The 17,463-nt window shown below is 38.2% G+C and overlaps 4 protein-coding genes across 6 annotated transcripts in view; 1 reads left to right on the top strand and 3 right to left on the bottom strand.

Annotated features, from left to right (window-relative positions):
* LOC101312234 (gamma-interferon-inducible lysosomal thiol reductase-like) overlaps positions 1 to 1,254 on the bottom strand; it is a 3,321-nt gene extending 2,067 nt beyond the window's left edge. The window contains exons 1-2 of one of the 2 annotated variants that reach the window (XM_004294735.1): positions 894 to 1,088; positions 82 to 499 (exon numbers count right to left, since the gene is read on the bottom strand). In XM_004294735.1, the coding sequence (XP_004294783.1) occupies positions 82 to 369 (288 nt within the window). In that variant the 5' untranslated portion in view covers positions 370 to 499; positions 894 to 1,088. Of the gene's footprint in view, positions 1 to 81; positions 500 to 893 lie in introns of both variants that reach the window. The other variant, XM_004294736.1, reaches the window with a different exon arrangement.
* Positions 1,255 to 5,137: 3,883 nt separating this feature from the next.
* LOC101311170 (cinnamoyl-CoA reductase 1-like) lies at positions 5,138 to 8,159 on the bottom strand. The gene is made up of 6 exons (XM_004294731.1): positions 7,993 to 8,159; positions 7,752 to 7,924; positions 7,490 to 7,675; positions 7,233 to 7,395; positions 6,279 to 6,465; positions 5,138 to 5,700 (listed from the first exon to the last, which is right to left on the bottom strand). Exons 1-6 carry the CDS (start codon positions 8,111 to 8,113, stop codon positions 5,556 to 5,558), a joined length of 975 nt encoding a protein of 324 aa, XP_004294779.1. The 5' UTR covers positions 8,114 to 8,159; the 3' UTR covers positions 5,138 to 5,555.
* Positions 8,160 to 9,115: 956 nt separating this feature from the next.
* LOC101311947 (mitochondrial import inner membrane translocase subunit TIM22-1-like) lies at positions 9,116 to 11,684 on the bottom strand. Its single transcript, XM_004294734.1, has 4 exons — positions 11,340 to 11,684; positions 10,440 to 10,630; positions 10,276 to 10,348; positions 9,116 to 9,408 (listed from the first exon to the last, which is right to left on the bottom strand). Exons 1-4 carry the CDS (start codon positions 11,491 to 11,493, stop codon positions 9,323 to 9,325), a joined length of 504 nt encoding a protein of 167 aa, XP_004294782.1. The 5' UTR covers positions 11,494 to 11,684; the 3' UTR covers positions 9,116 to 9,322.
* A 2,367-nt stretch (positions 11,685 to 14,051) lies between these two features.
* LOC101311455 (40S ribosomal protein S4-like) lies at positions 14,052 to 15,896 on the top strand. Of its 2 annotated transcripts, XM_004294732.1 has the most exons (5): positions 14,052 to 14,120; positions 14,198 to 14,275; positions 14,396 to 14,576; positions 14,711 to 14,808; positions 15,206 to 15,896. In XM_004294732.1, the coding sequence occupies exons 1-5, from the start codon at positions 14,118 to 14,120 to the stop codon at positions 15,638 to 15,640; spliced, it is 795 nt and encodes a 264-aa protein (XP_004294780.1). In that variant the 5' UTR covers positions 14,052 to 14,117; the 3' UTR covers positions 15,641 to 15,896. The 2 variants fall into 2 exon arrangements, with proteins under 2 accessions (XP_004294780.1, XP_004294781.1); XM_004294733.1 differs by having other exon boundaries at positions 14,090 to 14,275.
* The last annotated feature ends 1,567 nt before the right edge of the window (positions 15,897 to 17,463 follow it).

Genomic DNA, 17,463 nt, shown 5'->3' with positions numbered 1-17,463 from the left:
ATCTAGAAAATCAGACAATGAAATGCCACCAGTTGATTTAACCAAGACACAACATCAAAAAGGAAAAGGAAGGATAAGAACCTGGCAAACAAAGGTGTCATTGCCTCTGAGCTTGGCATTGCCCCAAGGCACAAGCTTGAGATCAACAATAGAGATTAGATCATCCTCAAAGAGCTTGACCAAGTAATTCACAACAAAATTTGCGCTGTAGGGGCAGAGGGACTCATAGTACAGAGCCAAGGACACTTTGCCAGATTCCAAAGGCATAAAACTTCTAGCCGAAGCAGAACATGTGTGGGGAGACCATAGCAACAACAACAAAAACCCGAAACCTAGAGAAAACGAAAGGGTCTTGCTAGCGAAAGCCATGGAAGTGAAAGCTAGTCTGAGAGAGAGATATATATATATATAGAGAGTGTGGGAGAGAGAATGAAACAGTTTATTGGTGGTTTGATGAGGTAGGTAATAACAGTTGGTTTGTTTTGCCAGTCGGGAATTCCTGTTACAAACAGACCAAGAACCAAAACAAGATCAAGTCAGAGATTTCTTAGCTTTCATTACCCAGATTTTGTGGCTTACAGGTGGCATTTCATGGGTTTTAATCATTTTTTTTCTTTCTAATTTACCGTTTACACAAAATTAAAAATTACTGCGTCATCAGAGCTTCAATGGTCACACCACCAAGAACCCAGAAACAGTTCATCACCGTTCACCCTAAAGTTTTCACATTTCTACAGGCAAATTACAATTAAAAATTACCCAAAAGCTAGAACTAGCTAGGACAATAGAAAATTCATCCTTTTTGTGGGAAGGAAAGATTCAATTTTAATTGATCAAAAACAGAAAGATTCAATTTTTATATTGAGAAAGGAAAGAAGAGATGAAATTTGAACCTGGCAAGTGATGGTGCTGTTGGGTCCGACCTTGGCGTTGCCGTAAGGGACTAGATTGAGGTCAACGGCGGATATGAGTCCGGTGTCGAAGAGCTTGATGAGATGTTTGATCATGAAATCAGAGCAATCAGGACAAAGGGTTTCATAGTACAAATCCACAGAGACTTTGTTGCCTTCAGAAGAATAAGAGGGATTGGGAAATAGTAAGACAGAGCAAATGAACAAAAGGAGCTGTGCAAGTGAGGACCCTTTAGAAGCCATTTTGGGATTTTGATTTTGGGTATTTCTGTATGTAATTTGGACTCTGGGCTACCACTCAAGTAGTTTTCTAGAATTCTAAAATTTAATGGTTAAACTCAATGGTGCATGTGACCGGAAAAGGGTCGAAATTCAGAAGTAGATGAGGAGGGTGGTGATGCATGGCATTGGGACTTTGGACTTGGAATCTTATCTCTTTCATTTTTTTTTTCTGTTTTTTTTTTATTTAAATTTTTTATCTACGTTCATTAACTTGTTCACGTTCTGAAAACTTCATCGACTTCAAAAATTTGACCCTTATTCTTTACATATGTCAGTGAGACTTGAACTCATAACATCTAACTATCTAAGAAATCTGCCACAGTTTACTGACATTTCACATCTTAATTTTTATTTACTAGTTTGTTTAACAAGTTGAATGCAGTTGATAATCAATTTAGAGTCCTCATTCCTTTCTGCTCGGATTCGGCTACTCTTGTTTTGGCAAGCAAGGATAGACCTTCCTTGATGACACTACTCTTACGTCATACCGGAAAATATATGAACATGCTCAATCAAAAAGTTCTTGTTAAGTGTTTACCACACTGAACTTCAAACTAAAAGTCCATACCGACATTGTTTCAGCCATAAGAAACCCAAACTCAAACTACACGCAAAAAGTAACTAATAAGCATCTTAACCAAAATCGAAAAATAACGTAATACCTATTTATCCTATCAAATACCGACTATAAACTTGAAAAAATCTAACTAAACAGTAACACAATTACATAGGCCTCTGTGTGGAGCTCCCAGGCAAAGGTGGGAGATTGACCACCCTGCTAGGCTGCTAGGCATGGTGCCCTGGTCTTCGACGACCATCATTTAGCTCCAAATACCGTGTGCCAAGGGTATGCTCATGTTGTTGTACCCCATGAGGGGGAGGGGGTGTAAACACTAATCAACTACCACACATCATTTTAGCAACATATACAAATAGAACAAAGATATCTGAGCACCTTATGAGCAACGAGCAGATTATGAGAACCAGAAATGTGTTTGGCCGCACCCATTGTGCACTGGTGAGCAGACCTATAAATAGACCGGATCTGGAGCAGATCTACCTAGATCCGGATCTGTAATAGAAATTTTAGATCCGGATCCGACCCGTTACCCGCCGGATCTTTGATACATAGATCCAAATCAGGATCCGGCGGGTTAACGGATACCCAACCCATTAATCTGATCCGTTTATAATTATAAATATTTTCAAACTTTAAATAATAACTTCTTAATTTTATCATAAATTTTCATAAAACACTAATGAAATATTAAACAAAATAAAGGTTTACATCAAAACAAAATAAAGGTTTACGTCAAAAGTTGAATTACATGGCCAAAATACTCCTTAACAATAAACTAATATATTCAAAATACTAAACCTCCAATGTATTTAGCAAAGAGCATAAAAAGAACATAGACATCAGTAATCTTCAACTTCATCAAATGATCATACTTTAAACACAATTTAGACGTTTAGGTTATCCAAATAATTATTATATTATTTAATATTTGTCAATAATATTATATTTATAAAAATATTATTTAATTATTTTAAAACGGATCCGGGTCCTTAACGGATCAACGGGTCTAATTTTCGATCCAAACCCGTTTAAAAACCACGGGTCCGGATCAAGATCCGGTCCATTTACAGGTCTACTGGTGAGGCCAAAAGCCTATACCAGTAGGGCAGTATCGAGACGCTTTTGAATGGGAGCGATATTTATAAGAGAGGTGCTTCTAGGGGGTTTTTTTTTTTATCGTATATAACTTTTGCATATTGTTCCCCATTTGAAAATTAGATGTAAACAAAACTAAAGACCAATTAAAAAGTGGGTAATATAAATAAAATATGTGTTCCTATATTGATTCACATAAATTTTCAAGAGTCGTATATGGAAACACGAAATTCAAATCTAGACCATATAAAATTATCAAAACTACTAATGCACACAGATTAAGGAACGCTGGTTTTCAAATAGTCATTCTAGAATCCTCTAATACGCCTATAAGTAACTCACTCTGTAGATAATTGACAAACAATCTGTCTAGTTTCTAAATAGCATTTTGTTTCTTTAGAGAAAATGTTAAACCACTTATGAGGCATATAAAAGACAAGATGAAATATGAAGATGGTGACAGTTCTGATGTATGTGTATGAAAACAACGAATCAATGATTTACCAAAGGTACGTTCTATAAGCACTACTTTCTTTTATAATATTTTATTTTGTATAGTAGGGAGAAGACTCAGTATCGACGATCAAGTCATTTGCCGGAAATAATTATTGAATTCATCAACGTGGTTTCCTTACTTTCACAACCAATGCAAAGATAGACTTTTTACATATTCAACTGGATCTAGGCTACATCCGACCACATTTGGCTAGATCGGCTCATATCTAACAAGATTTGGCTATACTCTGTATAGATCTGACTAGATCAACCCTAGTTCTAGTGCCAATTAGTTGTTATCAACGTTGAAAAGAAAATAAAAATGAACAAAAAAATCATTCTTCAAATCGAACGAGATCTACCAATTTGGCTAGATTCGACCAGATCCAAAATGATTTTGCTATATCTCGTCTAGATTTGACGTACATGGTGTAGTCTGGAGGCAGGGAAGTCGACGACGGTTACTAGCCATAGGTGGGAGGAGCAATGTTGTCTTTCTTTTAACTTTTTCATTTTTTGTTCGTTTTTAAAAAAGTTTTTGTTCATACCTCTAAAATCAGCATTCGGATCTCTCTACTTAATAGATATTCAAATTACTTTTACAAATAATCAATTAGATATATATGTCTTTTTCTTTTTTAAGAATATTCTTACTTAAATCAAAGTATATAATATGCTTATTTTGGGAAGATGCCCATGGATTATATTGGTAATACCAATGCAAACTAGATTATTAGTTTCTCTATTTTTTTTTAGAAGAGATTATTAGTTTCTCTAGAACTTTAGGACTATTGGATTACAAATCTGCACTGTGGTATCAATTTTCCTATTTAATCAAATTATTTATTTGCAGTGTTATACAAATCCAATCTCAGGCCTAGCAAGAACAACAGGTAATAAGCAACTTTTTGAATATCTGGTTTATTTAGCAATGGAGATAGGAGATTGTTGTCTTGGAGAAGGTTGATCAACTTTGTGATCAATATTCGCTGGAGGGTTTCTCTAATGTCAAAATGCCTAGCCAAGTCTTCACTATTTGCTTCTCGAAGAGCTGCCTGTAGAAGACATCATCTGGGTTGATCAAGTTGATGCTTGCAACTTGTCATGTTGGGAATCCGAAGTTGTAGGTTTTAATTGTGAATGGAAACCGAGTTATGTAAAAGAAAGTGAAGAAAATGAAGTTTCTATCATACAACTTGAGAATCAAGAACGAATATAGAGACAATCTCCAAACAGGTTGAGAAGGGAGAGTGAAAAAAGTTAGAGAGGTGTCACTGTGTTAGAGTTACACTAGATAAACATTTGTTTGTGTAAATGCTAAATAATGATATTTGTAACTTCTTTCCACTGTGGAATATAATAGTTCCTCTTGTCCTCTGTGAAACAAACTGGTCATTTCTTAAGAGAGTAAACTCACCCAGAAATTCTTATCATCCCGATACACAGTAGAGGACGCATGATTTTTTTTAATGAATGTTATTTTCATTACAGTAGTTTACGAAAAACTCTATAAGAGAAAATTAATTAAAACTTCTCATAAAAAATATATTTAAGTTGCTCGATTAGCCATAAGATATTTAAAAAGTAATAATCAAGTGGGGCAATAGCCCCATTAGCTATAGTGTGCTCCCGCCAGTGCTACTGCACAGCTTATATGGAGGTGCCTCCAATAAAACGTAGACAGTATTTTAAATTGGCGGTCATGACAATTGAGCACATCTGAGAAAATGCCACAACAGATGCCCGTTTATATCTTGTTTAGAGAAGGAATTGACATCAGGTTGTGATAGTGTTGTTAGATCAGTTCCAACATGGCACTGCCCTAAGGGATAAAGTTTAGGTCAACAACAGAGGTGAGTCCAGCGTCGAAGATCTTGAGCAGATGTTTAACAATGACATCAGACTAATTGGCTGCGGCTTCGTATACTCTGTGAGAACTGAGAAGTAGAGGTTGTGGATGAGAGTGACACAAAGCAAATGAACAAGAGCAGCAGTACAAGGGAGAGAAGCAAACTTCCCTTTTTTTTCCAACTCATGTCCATCCTTTAACTTAGATACTTAGAGAAGCAAACTTTTATTCACATACAGATTGCAAGGAGACATGACTGGTACATAATATAAACATACATGTCTTCACCACTTCTACATGATATTTTGGCCCCTGATAAGTTTCATGCCCTCACAGCTGCATTTTACGAAATAAATCCCTTGCTCTTTAGGCTCTCAATGGAATCCTTGATAATTTGATCCATGGGGATGAAGTCTATACCCAAGTCCATTAGCTTTTTCGCTCCAGTCTTTTCCCTCAACAAACCAGGCTGAGTATCCTTTGGCAAACTGCGCCAGATAAACATGTTAGGCTTGAGCAATTACAAATTAATTTCTAGTCAAAGCACATGGAAATTCCAAAAACTCAATCAAAGAACTCGAGAGAAACAAAAAAAAAAAGTATGAAATTTATGTTCCGGAGGGATTGTAGACAAACCAAACCGGATATATAACACATTTATCCAACCAGAAACACCTTCTACAGGACATCAATACAGCATTTCTATAACAAACAAACCTCTAAATCACAACAGATGATATGGAATATTCCTATGCTAATCATGGATATAGCCGTATAGGTTGTGCTTAAGAAATGAGGCCAAGACATTTTGATTATAGTGTGGACAGTGGAGGCTTCTAGAGAAACTATCGTAAAATGTTTTGTTTCCAGTTTTTAAGTTGCAAATCCAGCATTTCAATATCTAGATAATTCTAGGACAAATATTAGTTTCAGGATATTGCAAGTCCACTGAATATGTTTCAGAACATAGGTGTACTGCCCACTTCAAGAATGGTACCAGTACAATAAGGTCCCAAACATAAGTTATGCGAAGAGTTTCAGTTGCAAATCATTTGCAGTAGTTTACCTGGGAACCTCGTACTCAGGGTAAAGTTCAGCTACCTTTGCCACAAAATCACCATAATGTGATATCGCCTCAACGCACGAGTGCCTACCAGTGGCTGATTTGTTCTCATAAACTAAAATGTGTGCTAGAGCTACATCTTTAAAATGTACAGAACCCATAAAGAAATCCTCATATGTTTCAGTGCAGCCTGCAGAATGGATTGCCAATGACATTGTCAATACAATTTTGTTTAAATGGATCAATACTCTTCTTTTACACATGTTATTGCTAAGATTAATTCCTTTTTGCTCAGTCCTCCGCTAACAAGGAGCAAGTACAGAGAAGTTGGCATGGACACAGACACCAAAAAAAATCATAAATTAAACCTTCCTGACCTTAAATAATAATAAAACACACACACACACACACACATATGCTAGTGAAGAGGCGTAGAGGGATCCCTTTACTGAACCACACATCAGAAACACAAAATTCAGGTTCTCCAAACTTGCGGATTACCACAAAAGACCTAAACGACCTGTGGTGTAATAGATGAAGATTTTTTCTTTTAAGAGTCTGAAAATAAATAATTTCTTCAAGCTCTCAGATACCAAAATGAACCTCTCTTTAACTGACATGTCTTACAGAAAGTATATTTCCACCACCTGAGCTCTAGTTTATCAACCTGCCACAGCCTCCATCATACAAAGATTTGGGCACTTTTAGATCATGTATAAAGAAGATGATATGCATATATCATGTTGTCACATGTACTGCAAGATAATATTCTCCTTCGCTACATACATGTCGTCAGATCATTACTAAAAGCATTTATCAGTTACAAACTGAATAAATGTATGATCTTATCGAACGCTAGACCATCCAAACAAGACCAGTATGACCTCTTTTTCCCAATAACACTAGTACAACTTCAATGTCCGAACCAGATACTATTTTCTTACACAAAGAAGTTACCTTCGAGAAGGCGCACAAGCATTAACATGCTAGCATTGAGCCTGGGCGAAATAACATCACCCATCACCGTCCCCGGATTCACCACAACCACATCCAGCCCCTTCTCCTTGGCAAAATCCCAAGCCGCTTTCTCCGCCAGCGTTTTCGACAAAGGATACCATAACTAACCAAAAAAACACTCAACACAATCAGCATCATATACTTCACAATTTCACCAAAACGCAGATAGTCACATAAACTCAAAAGGCATTACTCACTCCCTTTTTCTTGCAGTACTCAACATCAGTCCAGCAATCCTCTCTCTTGACCACATCAGCAGGCCAGCTAGGGCTGGGATGGATGGCCGAGACGGAGGACGTGACCACCACGCGCCTGACTCCAGCCTCCTCCGCCGCCGTCAGAACATTCAGAGTTCCTTTAATCGCCGGATCCAGAAGCTCCTTCTGTGTACACAATTGAAATCCGAAACTAAGAAGCTGAATCTGTAAGCGTGAATCGGAGAAGATGGAGCTACCTCACCTCGGGGTCATGGACTTGGTCAACGATGCAAGGAGAGGCGAGGTGGAAGACGCCGGAGCAGCCGTGGACGGCGGCGGAGATGGAAGCGCGGTCGAGGAGGTCGATCTGGAAGAGACGGAGACGGGTGGAGGCTCCTTCTAGGGCTTCTAGATGCTTCGTCTCGGCCTCGTCATCTGCAACAAGAACAGTGTTGAGTGGTGTCTGTTACTTCTGTTAAAAAGGGGAAATTGAGAGTACTAACGGAGGTTTTTGACGGTGGCGTGGACGGAGTAGCCGCGGTCGAGGAGGAGGCGGACGAGCCATGATCCAATGCAGCCGCTTCCACCGGTGACGCATACGACCTCAGCACCCTGCTTCGACATTTTCTCTCTTCTTCTTCTGTTTCTCTCGGCTACTTTACTGGTTCTCTCGGCTACTTTACTGGTGAAGAGAACTTGAGGATTGGTTTCCAAACTAAGGCAAAAAAAATTGCCCAGTAAAACTGTAAAATGATGATTTACCTCGACCAGATAAAAATATGTTCACTTTGTTTTTCGTTTTTTTTTAATCGATTAAAAGGTAAAACTATATCATTCTCACAACAATCACAACTTTATTTCACTGATTTTAATACTGGATTTGAGATTTCAAGACCTGAGGCGAATTCTAAGAATGATGCCCTCTAATAATCATTAAAAAAAAAAAAAGTACAATCAGCCATGAAAACATTAAAGATCGATGTTGTAAAACAATATAAACTCAGGTCTGGGCCTAATTAGGTATCAAGAAGCTAAAATTGAAAATGAAAATGATTAGGTATGTAAACATTTTGTTATTAGAAGGAACTTCATACTCTTTACCTCTTTAGTTTGTTGTTCGTTTTTCATCGATGATGATTGTCTATATTGTTTTGATCACAATTGTGCTCACTTGAGACATTTTTTTAGGAATGATAAAATGCAAGTAAATCTCATGACTGAAAATAAATATCTCTCATAGTCCTTAAAACTCCTTATGTGAAGAGGAATATTGAGTTTTTTTTTGTTGTTGTTGAAAGGAACAGGAATATTGATTTGATATTGATAACTTATGCCTGACTCTTTCTTTGCTCTGGGTTATGGTTCTCGATTACTATTGTTATAACCAAGTAAGAAGTTAACCTTGTTCTTCATCAAGTAAGAAGTTAACCTTGTTCTTCATGTTTCTCAGACTGTACTACCAACAGTAACTTTTCAATTAGACGCAGTGTTGACATGTAAACGCTGCAATATGCCAAAGTACGACAACAAGAATTTTATTTGAAACTTCAAGCCATTCTCTATAGATCATTTATCGAGTTTGAAGAATACATCCTCTGATGAAATTATGAATCTGAAAACTCTTGGTCTACAACAGAAAACATAATACAAAATCATTGACCTTCTAATTTGGCCAAAGCATCCCTTCGTGAATTGGGATAAACAATTATAACAAGAGCTGAAGCTCAATCTAAGCAAAACTATTTGTATTACTGCATATGCCAGAAGCTACATCTCTTCTACTGATTTGTCGGAATTAGCGTCTGCAAAAATTGAGACAGGATTCTAATACACTCATTCATGTCTATCCAGAAACTTCTCTATCAGCAACGAAAATGCGGCAAACCCAGCACAACCAACACAGGCTGCTTTTGGACCAGCTACAGAAGCACAACAGCAGAGGTGTAAGATTAACATTCATGTCAGGAAATCACTTTGACAGCAGGATAAATAATGAGAACTCCAACAAGATGTACACCAATAGTATCTTATTCTGGTTTCTGTTTTTATTTACTACTGTGATATGTTATCTTGCTACGACACTTATTCTATGATTGGCTTCTTTACCCTGTCCAGGTCAGGACTAGAGAGTGCTTCATCAATCGAAAGACCAAAACTCTAAATAATGCAATTCTTGGTTATGGATCTTAAGTGGAACTCCAATCTTTAACTATAGTACCAGAGAGGTTAGAGAGGTGTACAAAAACTAAACTATCGCCATTGTTTACAGAACCATCAACCCATTTTGGACCCACTTATGATGTAATGTCGTCTGAATAGAACCTTAATATTAAACATGATGCAATGAATGAATTCTTTCACAACTGTATTAAGATATGAATGCACATACTTATAAAGGATAAGGCTAAAGCAATCACATGAATTGCAATATTGGGTGGCGTTAATTTCATAAACATCTCCTTGGAGAAGTTATTAATAAATGTTGTTCAGCGATTGTGTCTACACTACAGTTTCCCAACCCTCAGTACAGGCTAGCGCCTAAATGAACAAACTATTAAAACAAATATTTCAACTCCAGCTTCAAAAGGAGCAGAGAGGGAAATTGATATGGTGATCTAGGCAATCAAATTGATCAGAAGCATTACAGACTACATCACTAATTCACTACACAGAAGGATTCATATTTCTGGACTTCATCCAAAATTATAGGTTATCTAGGTCGGTACATCAACGTATCACAATATCATATGCACCTCAATGATTAACTGACGGGGTAAAAAGGTTACCTTTTGCTGACATTGCACCTCCAGTGAAACATCCCGCAACAACTGTATTTGTTGTGTCATGCTTAGCCCGTGCCTGAAACCAATAATCCAGAGTCAGTCCAGTACCAGAGAATAAAAACCTCATCAACCACATATATATGAGTATGTTACATATTCCTCAGTACCTTTTCAACAACACATTCAGAAGCTGAGAAAAGAACTCCCATCACTGCAAATGCCTTAGCAGAACCCCAAGCCCTTGACCCCATCTGCTTAGCTGTGTAAACAAATTGCTCCCTTCCAGTCATTTGGTCTTGCATTACTGGGTTGTCTAAAGCCCCAAGAAACAAACCCATCATCAACCCAAGTCCACCACCTATGAAATCCCAACAACAGTTAAAGACCAAACCATCATTACAATTCGAGTTCAAGATCCTAAAAGCCACACTCTAAACAATTAATTTTTACCATCAGTTGCTTAACAAAGAACGTAGAAAATAGAATGAAACGTATTTCCAGTGGTTTACATGATGTTCATGACACTTAATATTAATTTTTACATGGAAGGCACAGTTGAATTCTTCATCTTCACATTCAAGATCAAAGTACAACAGCATTCCACACCTTCTAGTAGAGTTCACTAATTTGAGCAAAACCCTAGCAGTAAATTTGAACACAGACAACCTGCGAACATCTAAATGAACCCAACATAAAGAAACAACGCGGAACATGACGTAATGTAAATAACTCCATATAGCAAATGCATTGAAAACCAAAGTAAACAACTTTCTTGATGCCAATATGCTCACTAAGCTGAACAAAAACCCAAATTCCCAGTTCAAATCCACTCAGATGTGATGGAAAAACGACTAATTCAATGGAACGTTTCTTCTCTCATGAATTCCAACCCCAAGTTACAATCTTTACAGCTACACTCTAAAACCCATGAGTCTCTATAACCCAGAATTCGATAAAGAAAAAAGAAACAAACTTTCCCACGTTTCTTGGAAACCAAGCAGAGCAAAAAGGAAAAACAAGCCGAACCCAATTCAAGAAATGCAAGATACAGAGAACTTAAGCCATACCCATGACTCCACTAATCACAGTTTTCACAGCACAGTTGTTCATCATGTCTTGGCCGCGAATCTCCTCCGGCGTGGGCATCCGGATAGGCTCAATCTTCGGCGCCTCCTCTACTTCTCTGGTGGCTGCGGTTTCATTTGCTTTCTCTTCCGCCATTGGTGTTGAGCTTGAATTCAAAGCCGAAATCAACAGTGGCCCATATAAGGTTTTGGTGGTGAGAGGGTCAGGATCATTGAAGTTTGAAGAAGAAGATCAGTTAAAAGAAAGGGTTTTGAAGCTTCGCCGCCATGGACTCGTGTATGTGAAGCTAGTCGTAGTGAAGAAAATGTTAAAAGTTATGCCTTGGTGACGAGGCCTAGAACTTGGGAAACAATTTACCCGCTTTACTTGTTTTTATTTTTTATTTTCTACTTTATTTTTTGGTTTACGCTCTGTACTGTTGTTCGCTTCTCATATTTTACATCTGTTAAAAAAAAATATATTGAAAAAAAATAAACATTTAGGATTCAATAAACTCCGATATCATTAGACATTATCAAAGTTGGCTAGTGAGACTGTCCGGTAATCCATCATTTTGAGCATAGCTTCTAATGATCTGTTAGTGTCGAAAGACTTGAAACTGTTGTGGAGTATCAATTAACTAAAAGATGTGTGTAAGTACCATCACAAATCTAGAAATATGCACTAGCCTGGTAGTGTTGGCCCTATATAAAGTGACGTTGTTACATGCAATTATATCAAAGTCGCATAGATTGCTCGCTCGACAATAACCATTGCAAGTTGCAACCATATTGTTGCAGTGAAATCCAGTTACGCTGATTACCTGCAACAATCTAGTTTCCCTGGAGAAATGATCGAGACCCTCTTATACCTATTACGTCGCTTACTTGCGACAATCTAAGAAACCAAACTGGTTTTCGGCAATTCTCTCAGTGCAACATAATGATGAGGCTAAAATCCCCCTACAAAAGGGTTTAGAATCACATCAGGGAAATGGGATTTTGAAAACAAGGGTTGGACCTTGCGAAACCCTAGCTCCTGTCTCATTTCCGTGACTGCATCCCATCATTTGCAACGACATAAGAGGAGCCATCTCACTCAACACAGAGCGTTAAGCACATCATCATCTTCATCTAAGGTAAGACCTAAATACGGCAATCCCACATGTGTCCCCAATCCACAAGTTGAACAACAACCAAAGCATATTTCGTAGTTGACCTTATAGAGAAATTCCACAATATCCTCCACCAAATACCATTGTTTGCTAGGGAAATTATTATTTGTACCCGGAACACCATCTGTTTTATGTTTCCCTTTAATCTTATTGGTCCACGTGTTTTATCCTTATTTCTGATTGGTGTATTTAATTACTTTTTCTTTTCTTTTTTCCACCCCTTGCTGGTCCCCACATGAATCTGAGTTATATGATTGGCCGGGTACAACACCTGACAGTGCCACATGGTGTTCCGGGTACAGAGAATAATTACTCTGTTTGCTAAACGGAGAACTGTTCAAAGGGATACATACTCAAATCTCCACTTTTCCAACTTTCTTGTGATTCTTGTCGATCTTTTTAAAATCCACTGAGTGTATAACCAATCATGGTCATTACCCGCTCCGATCGAAACGTCATAGAAACTCCACCAAGTGTAATCTAGTACGACAAGCGCTGTCACCAACGACAACATTTTCACGGGGCTATAACATTTTTGCTGGCCACTGAGGCGGTGGACCTTCTCCCGTGGGCGACTCAGCCACCACTGCCTCTTCTTGCCGCTTTGATTTCGGATGGACTGACAGCAACAGGGATCGGCTGATGGTGTTGACTGTTTTGTTGAGTTTCTGGTTTCTTTTTCTTGTCTTTGAGATTAGATGAAGCTTTTAACTCTCTGTTTTCTTTGTTTTGTGCCTTGATGGTCTGTACTAGGCATCGTTTGGGCTTCTGCCTTTTAATGAATCATCATTAACAAAAAAAAAATACCATTGTAGTAAGCTAGAGCAATTGGCGCACAGTTGTAGTCTTATGGTGCCCTTTTCCAAACCATATCTCGATTTGATGGATCTGCAAAAATCAAGAGGACCCGATGAATTTCAACCTCCTTGACTTGCATCTTCCCATTAGGTCTCCATACATGCCATAACATACCACAAGTGGTACGCAGTTTCCCACCAAGAAAACTTTAGGCTGGCAGACACATTGATAGAACTCATGGTTGCAAAAAGAAGACATAAAAATCCTAACACTAGGAGAGAAAAGGAAAGGCGGCTTTTAGGGGAAAGCTATGTAATCACTTTATTTTAGTTGGGCAATGTTTGCTATAAGTTAGTTTTTATATTTTATTTTATTTTATCTTTATTTCAAAATGGTAGCTGGATAAATTACTAGTTTGAGACCGAGATTATTTTAGGTATGACCATTCTGAAGAAAAATTTTTACCCCCTCCTATTACCACTTCCAACCGAACAAAAAGCCAATTTATTTTTTATTTTTTAAATCTGCATTTAAGAGTCTCAAGTTTAAAAAAACAAAATAATAGAATTTTAATTAATCAGCCAAAGCATTAAGCTACCAGCCACTCCCACAGTCCCATGTGTCCTCCACATCCAATCAGACCCCTCGTCAGTCCAGCCCACTCTGTACCTTACCGCACCAAATCACACACACTACACTTCCCCAACCCTAAAACCCCTTTCTCATATAAATCTTTGCCTCTCCGCCGTTTCTCCCCTCTGTCTCTTCGCTCATCTCATCTAGGGTTTCTCCATCTTCCTCTGCAACCATGGTAATCCTCTGTCCATCTCTCTCTCATCGAGATCTATCTTCTGTATATGACTGTGGGTTTTATGTTGATAATTACAGGCGAGAGGTTTGAAGAAGCATCTGAAGAGGCTCAATGCCCCAAAGCATTGGATGCTCGACAAGCTTGGTGGTGCTTTTGTAAGTCAAATCCTGAATCCCCAAGTGTTAAATTTCCATAAAGCTTGAATCTTTGGCTTCATTTTGATTTGGGTTTGTTGTAATATGACTTGGGTGTGCTTCAAAATCTGTGCTTTATAGGCTCCCAAACCATCATCTGGGCCACACAAATCGAGGGAGTGTCTTCCCCTGATCATCATTCTGAGGAACAGGTTGAAGTATGCTCTCACTTACCGTGAGGTCATTGCTATTCTCATGCAACGTCATGTTTTGGTTGATGGCAAGGTCAGGACTGACAAGACCTACCCTTCTGGTTTCATGGGTATGCCCGCTTCGATCTTTGTTTTTTTTAGCATCTGTTTGTTGTGCAAATAAGTATCGATATCTAGGATTTGTGTTATGAATGTGTTTGATCAGAATGGTACTGAAACTTGTTATGTATTTGTGTGTTTTCAGATGTTGTTTCCATCCCAAAAACCAATGAGAATTTCCGTCTGCTGTATGACACCAAGGGTCGTTTCCGTCTCCATTCGATCAGGGATGAGGAGGCAAAGGTGGGTTTTTGGTTGATTATTGCTCTCTGTTTGGTTTTTCGGAAATCCAGTTATGTTTTAACCTTAGGTGACTGAATGATTCTCTATTTGGTTTATGTTACAACATTTTTTGAGATATGTACTTATTTGAGCTTCTGGATGTATAGTGTTGATAACATGAAATGTGGTGCAACAGTTTCTAATGCTTGTGAGATAGAATAACACAATGAAATCCATGGTTTGTTTTGCTAGGTTTAGTCTGTTTAATTCCCAAGTTTAGGCTATCTTGCAACTAGCTGATTGATGAGTTGTATACCTGTTTCACGTATACTATGCATTGTGTAGTTGTTTAGGTTAGCTTTTCTGTGTACCTTCGGTCGGTTTATTGACTGCTTCGCGTTCTATTTTTCATGTGCAGTTTAAGCTCTGCAAGGTTCGCTCCGTGCAGTTTGGGCAGAAGAACATCCCATATATCAACACTTATGATGGTAGAACTATTCGCTACCCAGACCCACTTATCAAGGCCAATGATACTATCAAGCTGGACTTGGAGACCAACAAGGTCATCGACTTCATTAAGTTTGATGTTGGAAATGTTGTCATGGTGACTGGTGGAAGGAACAGGGGACGTGTCGGAGTCATCAAGAACAGGGAGAAGCATAAGGGAAGCTTTGAGACCATCCACGTTCAGGATGCTGCTGGTCATGAGTTTGCCACCCGTCTTGGCAATGTGTTCACCATCGGCAAGGGTACAAAGCCTTGGGTGTCACTTCCCAAGGGCAAGGGTATCAAGCTCACCATCATTGAAGAGGCAAGGAAGCGACAAGCAGCACTACAAACTGCTACTGCTTAAACAATATGGTGGCAACTACAGTGTTGTTCCTATAGTTTAGACGGTACTTAGTTTGAATCAGTTAAGAAGTTGGTCTGTTATCAGCTTATGCTCAGGATTTCATTTTCATTTTGTTGTCCTGCTTTATGGATTACTTTCTAAGTATGAACACTGATGTGAATTTTATTATGTTTTGCACTTGAGCGAGATGTGTATTGAACCATTTTTAATTGCCTTGGCCTTTAAATTATACAAATATTAGCAGTTTTATTGTTCCATTTTTTATGTTTGATGAAATTCCTAGCATTACATACTCCTGGATTCAGTTCTTCCTTTCTCTTTTTCATAAACAAATTGCAAATTTTACTTGTTTGTTTTTAAGCAACGCAATTGTCTTATGGAATGGCTAGCTAGATGTCTATTTAACATTGTCATGGAACACTATGAACGCTATGTAATCACTAGGATGCTTAGCAGCTTAGGCATGACGACTCTTATCCTCATGGATGATAATCACTCATCGTGGTAAACTCTAAATTCAAAACATCTATCTTAGGGAGGGGCCTGAATCAAAACATCTAATTGTAATTACTGAGTGTGTTTATATAAAAAAAATGAACGAATCATTTTCATATATGTATGTCGTTCGCAATCCATCAAAACAATGAAAACTACACTAAATTGGAGGTTATGTTTGCTTGTTTCTAACCCTGTGAATACAAGCCTGCAGCCTCCTGCAGCCTTGCCCCTTAATTTTTATTTTTTTTAGTTTTCATGCTTGCCTAGAGCAATGACGGAATGACCTATATATGAGTTCATTGAATTGTTTATGAAATGATAAGGCTGTATTGAACTCCTCGGTCAATGAATGAAATCAATGAATAAATGCCCATTTCATCTAAATTTATGCTTGAAAATATGTTTCACTTAGCATTATTCAAAATGGTATACTTGTTATCATTTTACCACAGCACGGGAAAGTGCAAGACGGTGATAGTCAGCCAACTCATACAAACATTATTTCTCATGTAATCATTGTATTATACATTTATACTCTATGTGTTACTGTTGTTTGTCACAACTACCCCATGGTTCATGAAGGTTGAAAAATCATGCAGTATGACTAGTGTAAATCATACTATCAATTTTGGACTCAACATAACACTAAGCCAAGAGCAATGTAAAAAAGAAACCAAAAATTCTGCTAGTTTGTTCTCTAGCTTTATTCATGCATTCATTTTTCTTTCTTAGCTTAGATCGATATATCTCATGCATGCCAAATCTTCTGCAGAGCTGCAGCTTAACTTATGCTGATCCACTGATACAAATCCATTGACCCACAAAGATAGCATTGCAATTGAGATTAGGGTTGATTGCGAAGAATTCATCAGCACTCAGATCAAACGCCTGCATGATACCTGAGCATTGGTTTGTAGGTTTTACCCCATAAACAGTGTCATACTTTGGTTTCCCATTCCCATCTGCACCATTTAAACAATCTATAGCTCAATAAATCTTGATTAACGGTCAGCGATTACAAGTTAAAACTTGAGTGTTGGAGTTACTTACTGCTGAGTTTTCTGCTCTCGGCGGAGGAGAAGACGAGGAAAAGACAGAGAAAAAGAGCCACACTAAAGATTCTCATCTTGTTGTTAGACATAATCAAAGCCATTGTTGATTATATATATATACACACACACGACCATTATCAGGTGCGGACGTCCGCACGGCTCTTAAAGTGCGGACGTCCCTCCTTTCGTTACCGTACGGCACCGGCGAGGGCGCGCCTCCACCCTAGCGGACTCCAGCAGCTTCCCCGACCACTTTCCATCTCCGGTGAGTCC

The sequence above is a fragment of the Fragaria vesca genome, linkage group LG3, assembly GCF_000184155.1.
Source record: "Fragaria vesca subsp. vesca linkage group LG3, FraVesHawaii_1.0, whole genome shotgun sequence".
Lineage (NCBI taxonomy): Eukaryota > Viridiplantae > Streptophyta > Magnoliopsida > Rosales > Rosaceae > Fragaria > Fragaria vesca.
The sequence above is the reverse complement of the archived record's forward strand: the minus strand, read 5'-3'. Positions and strand labels throughout refer to the sequence as shown.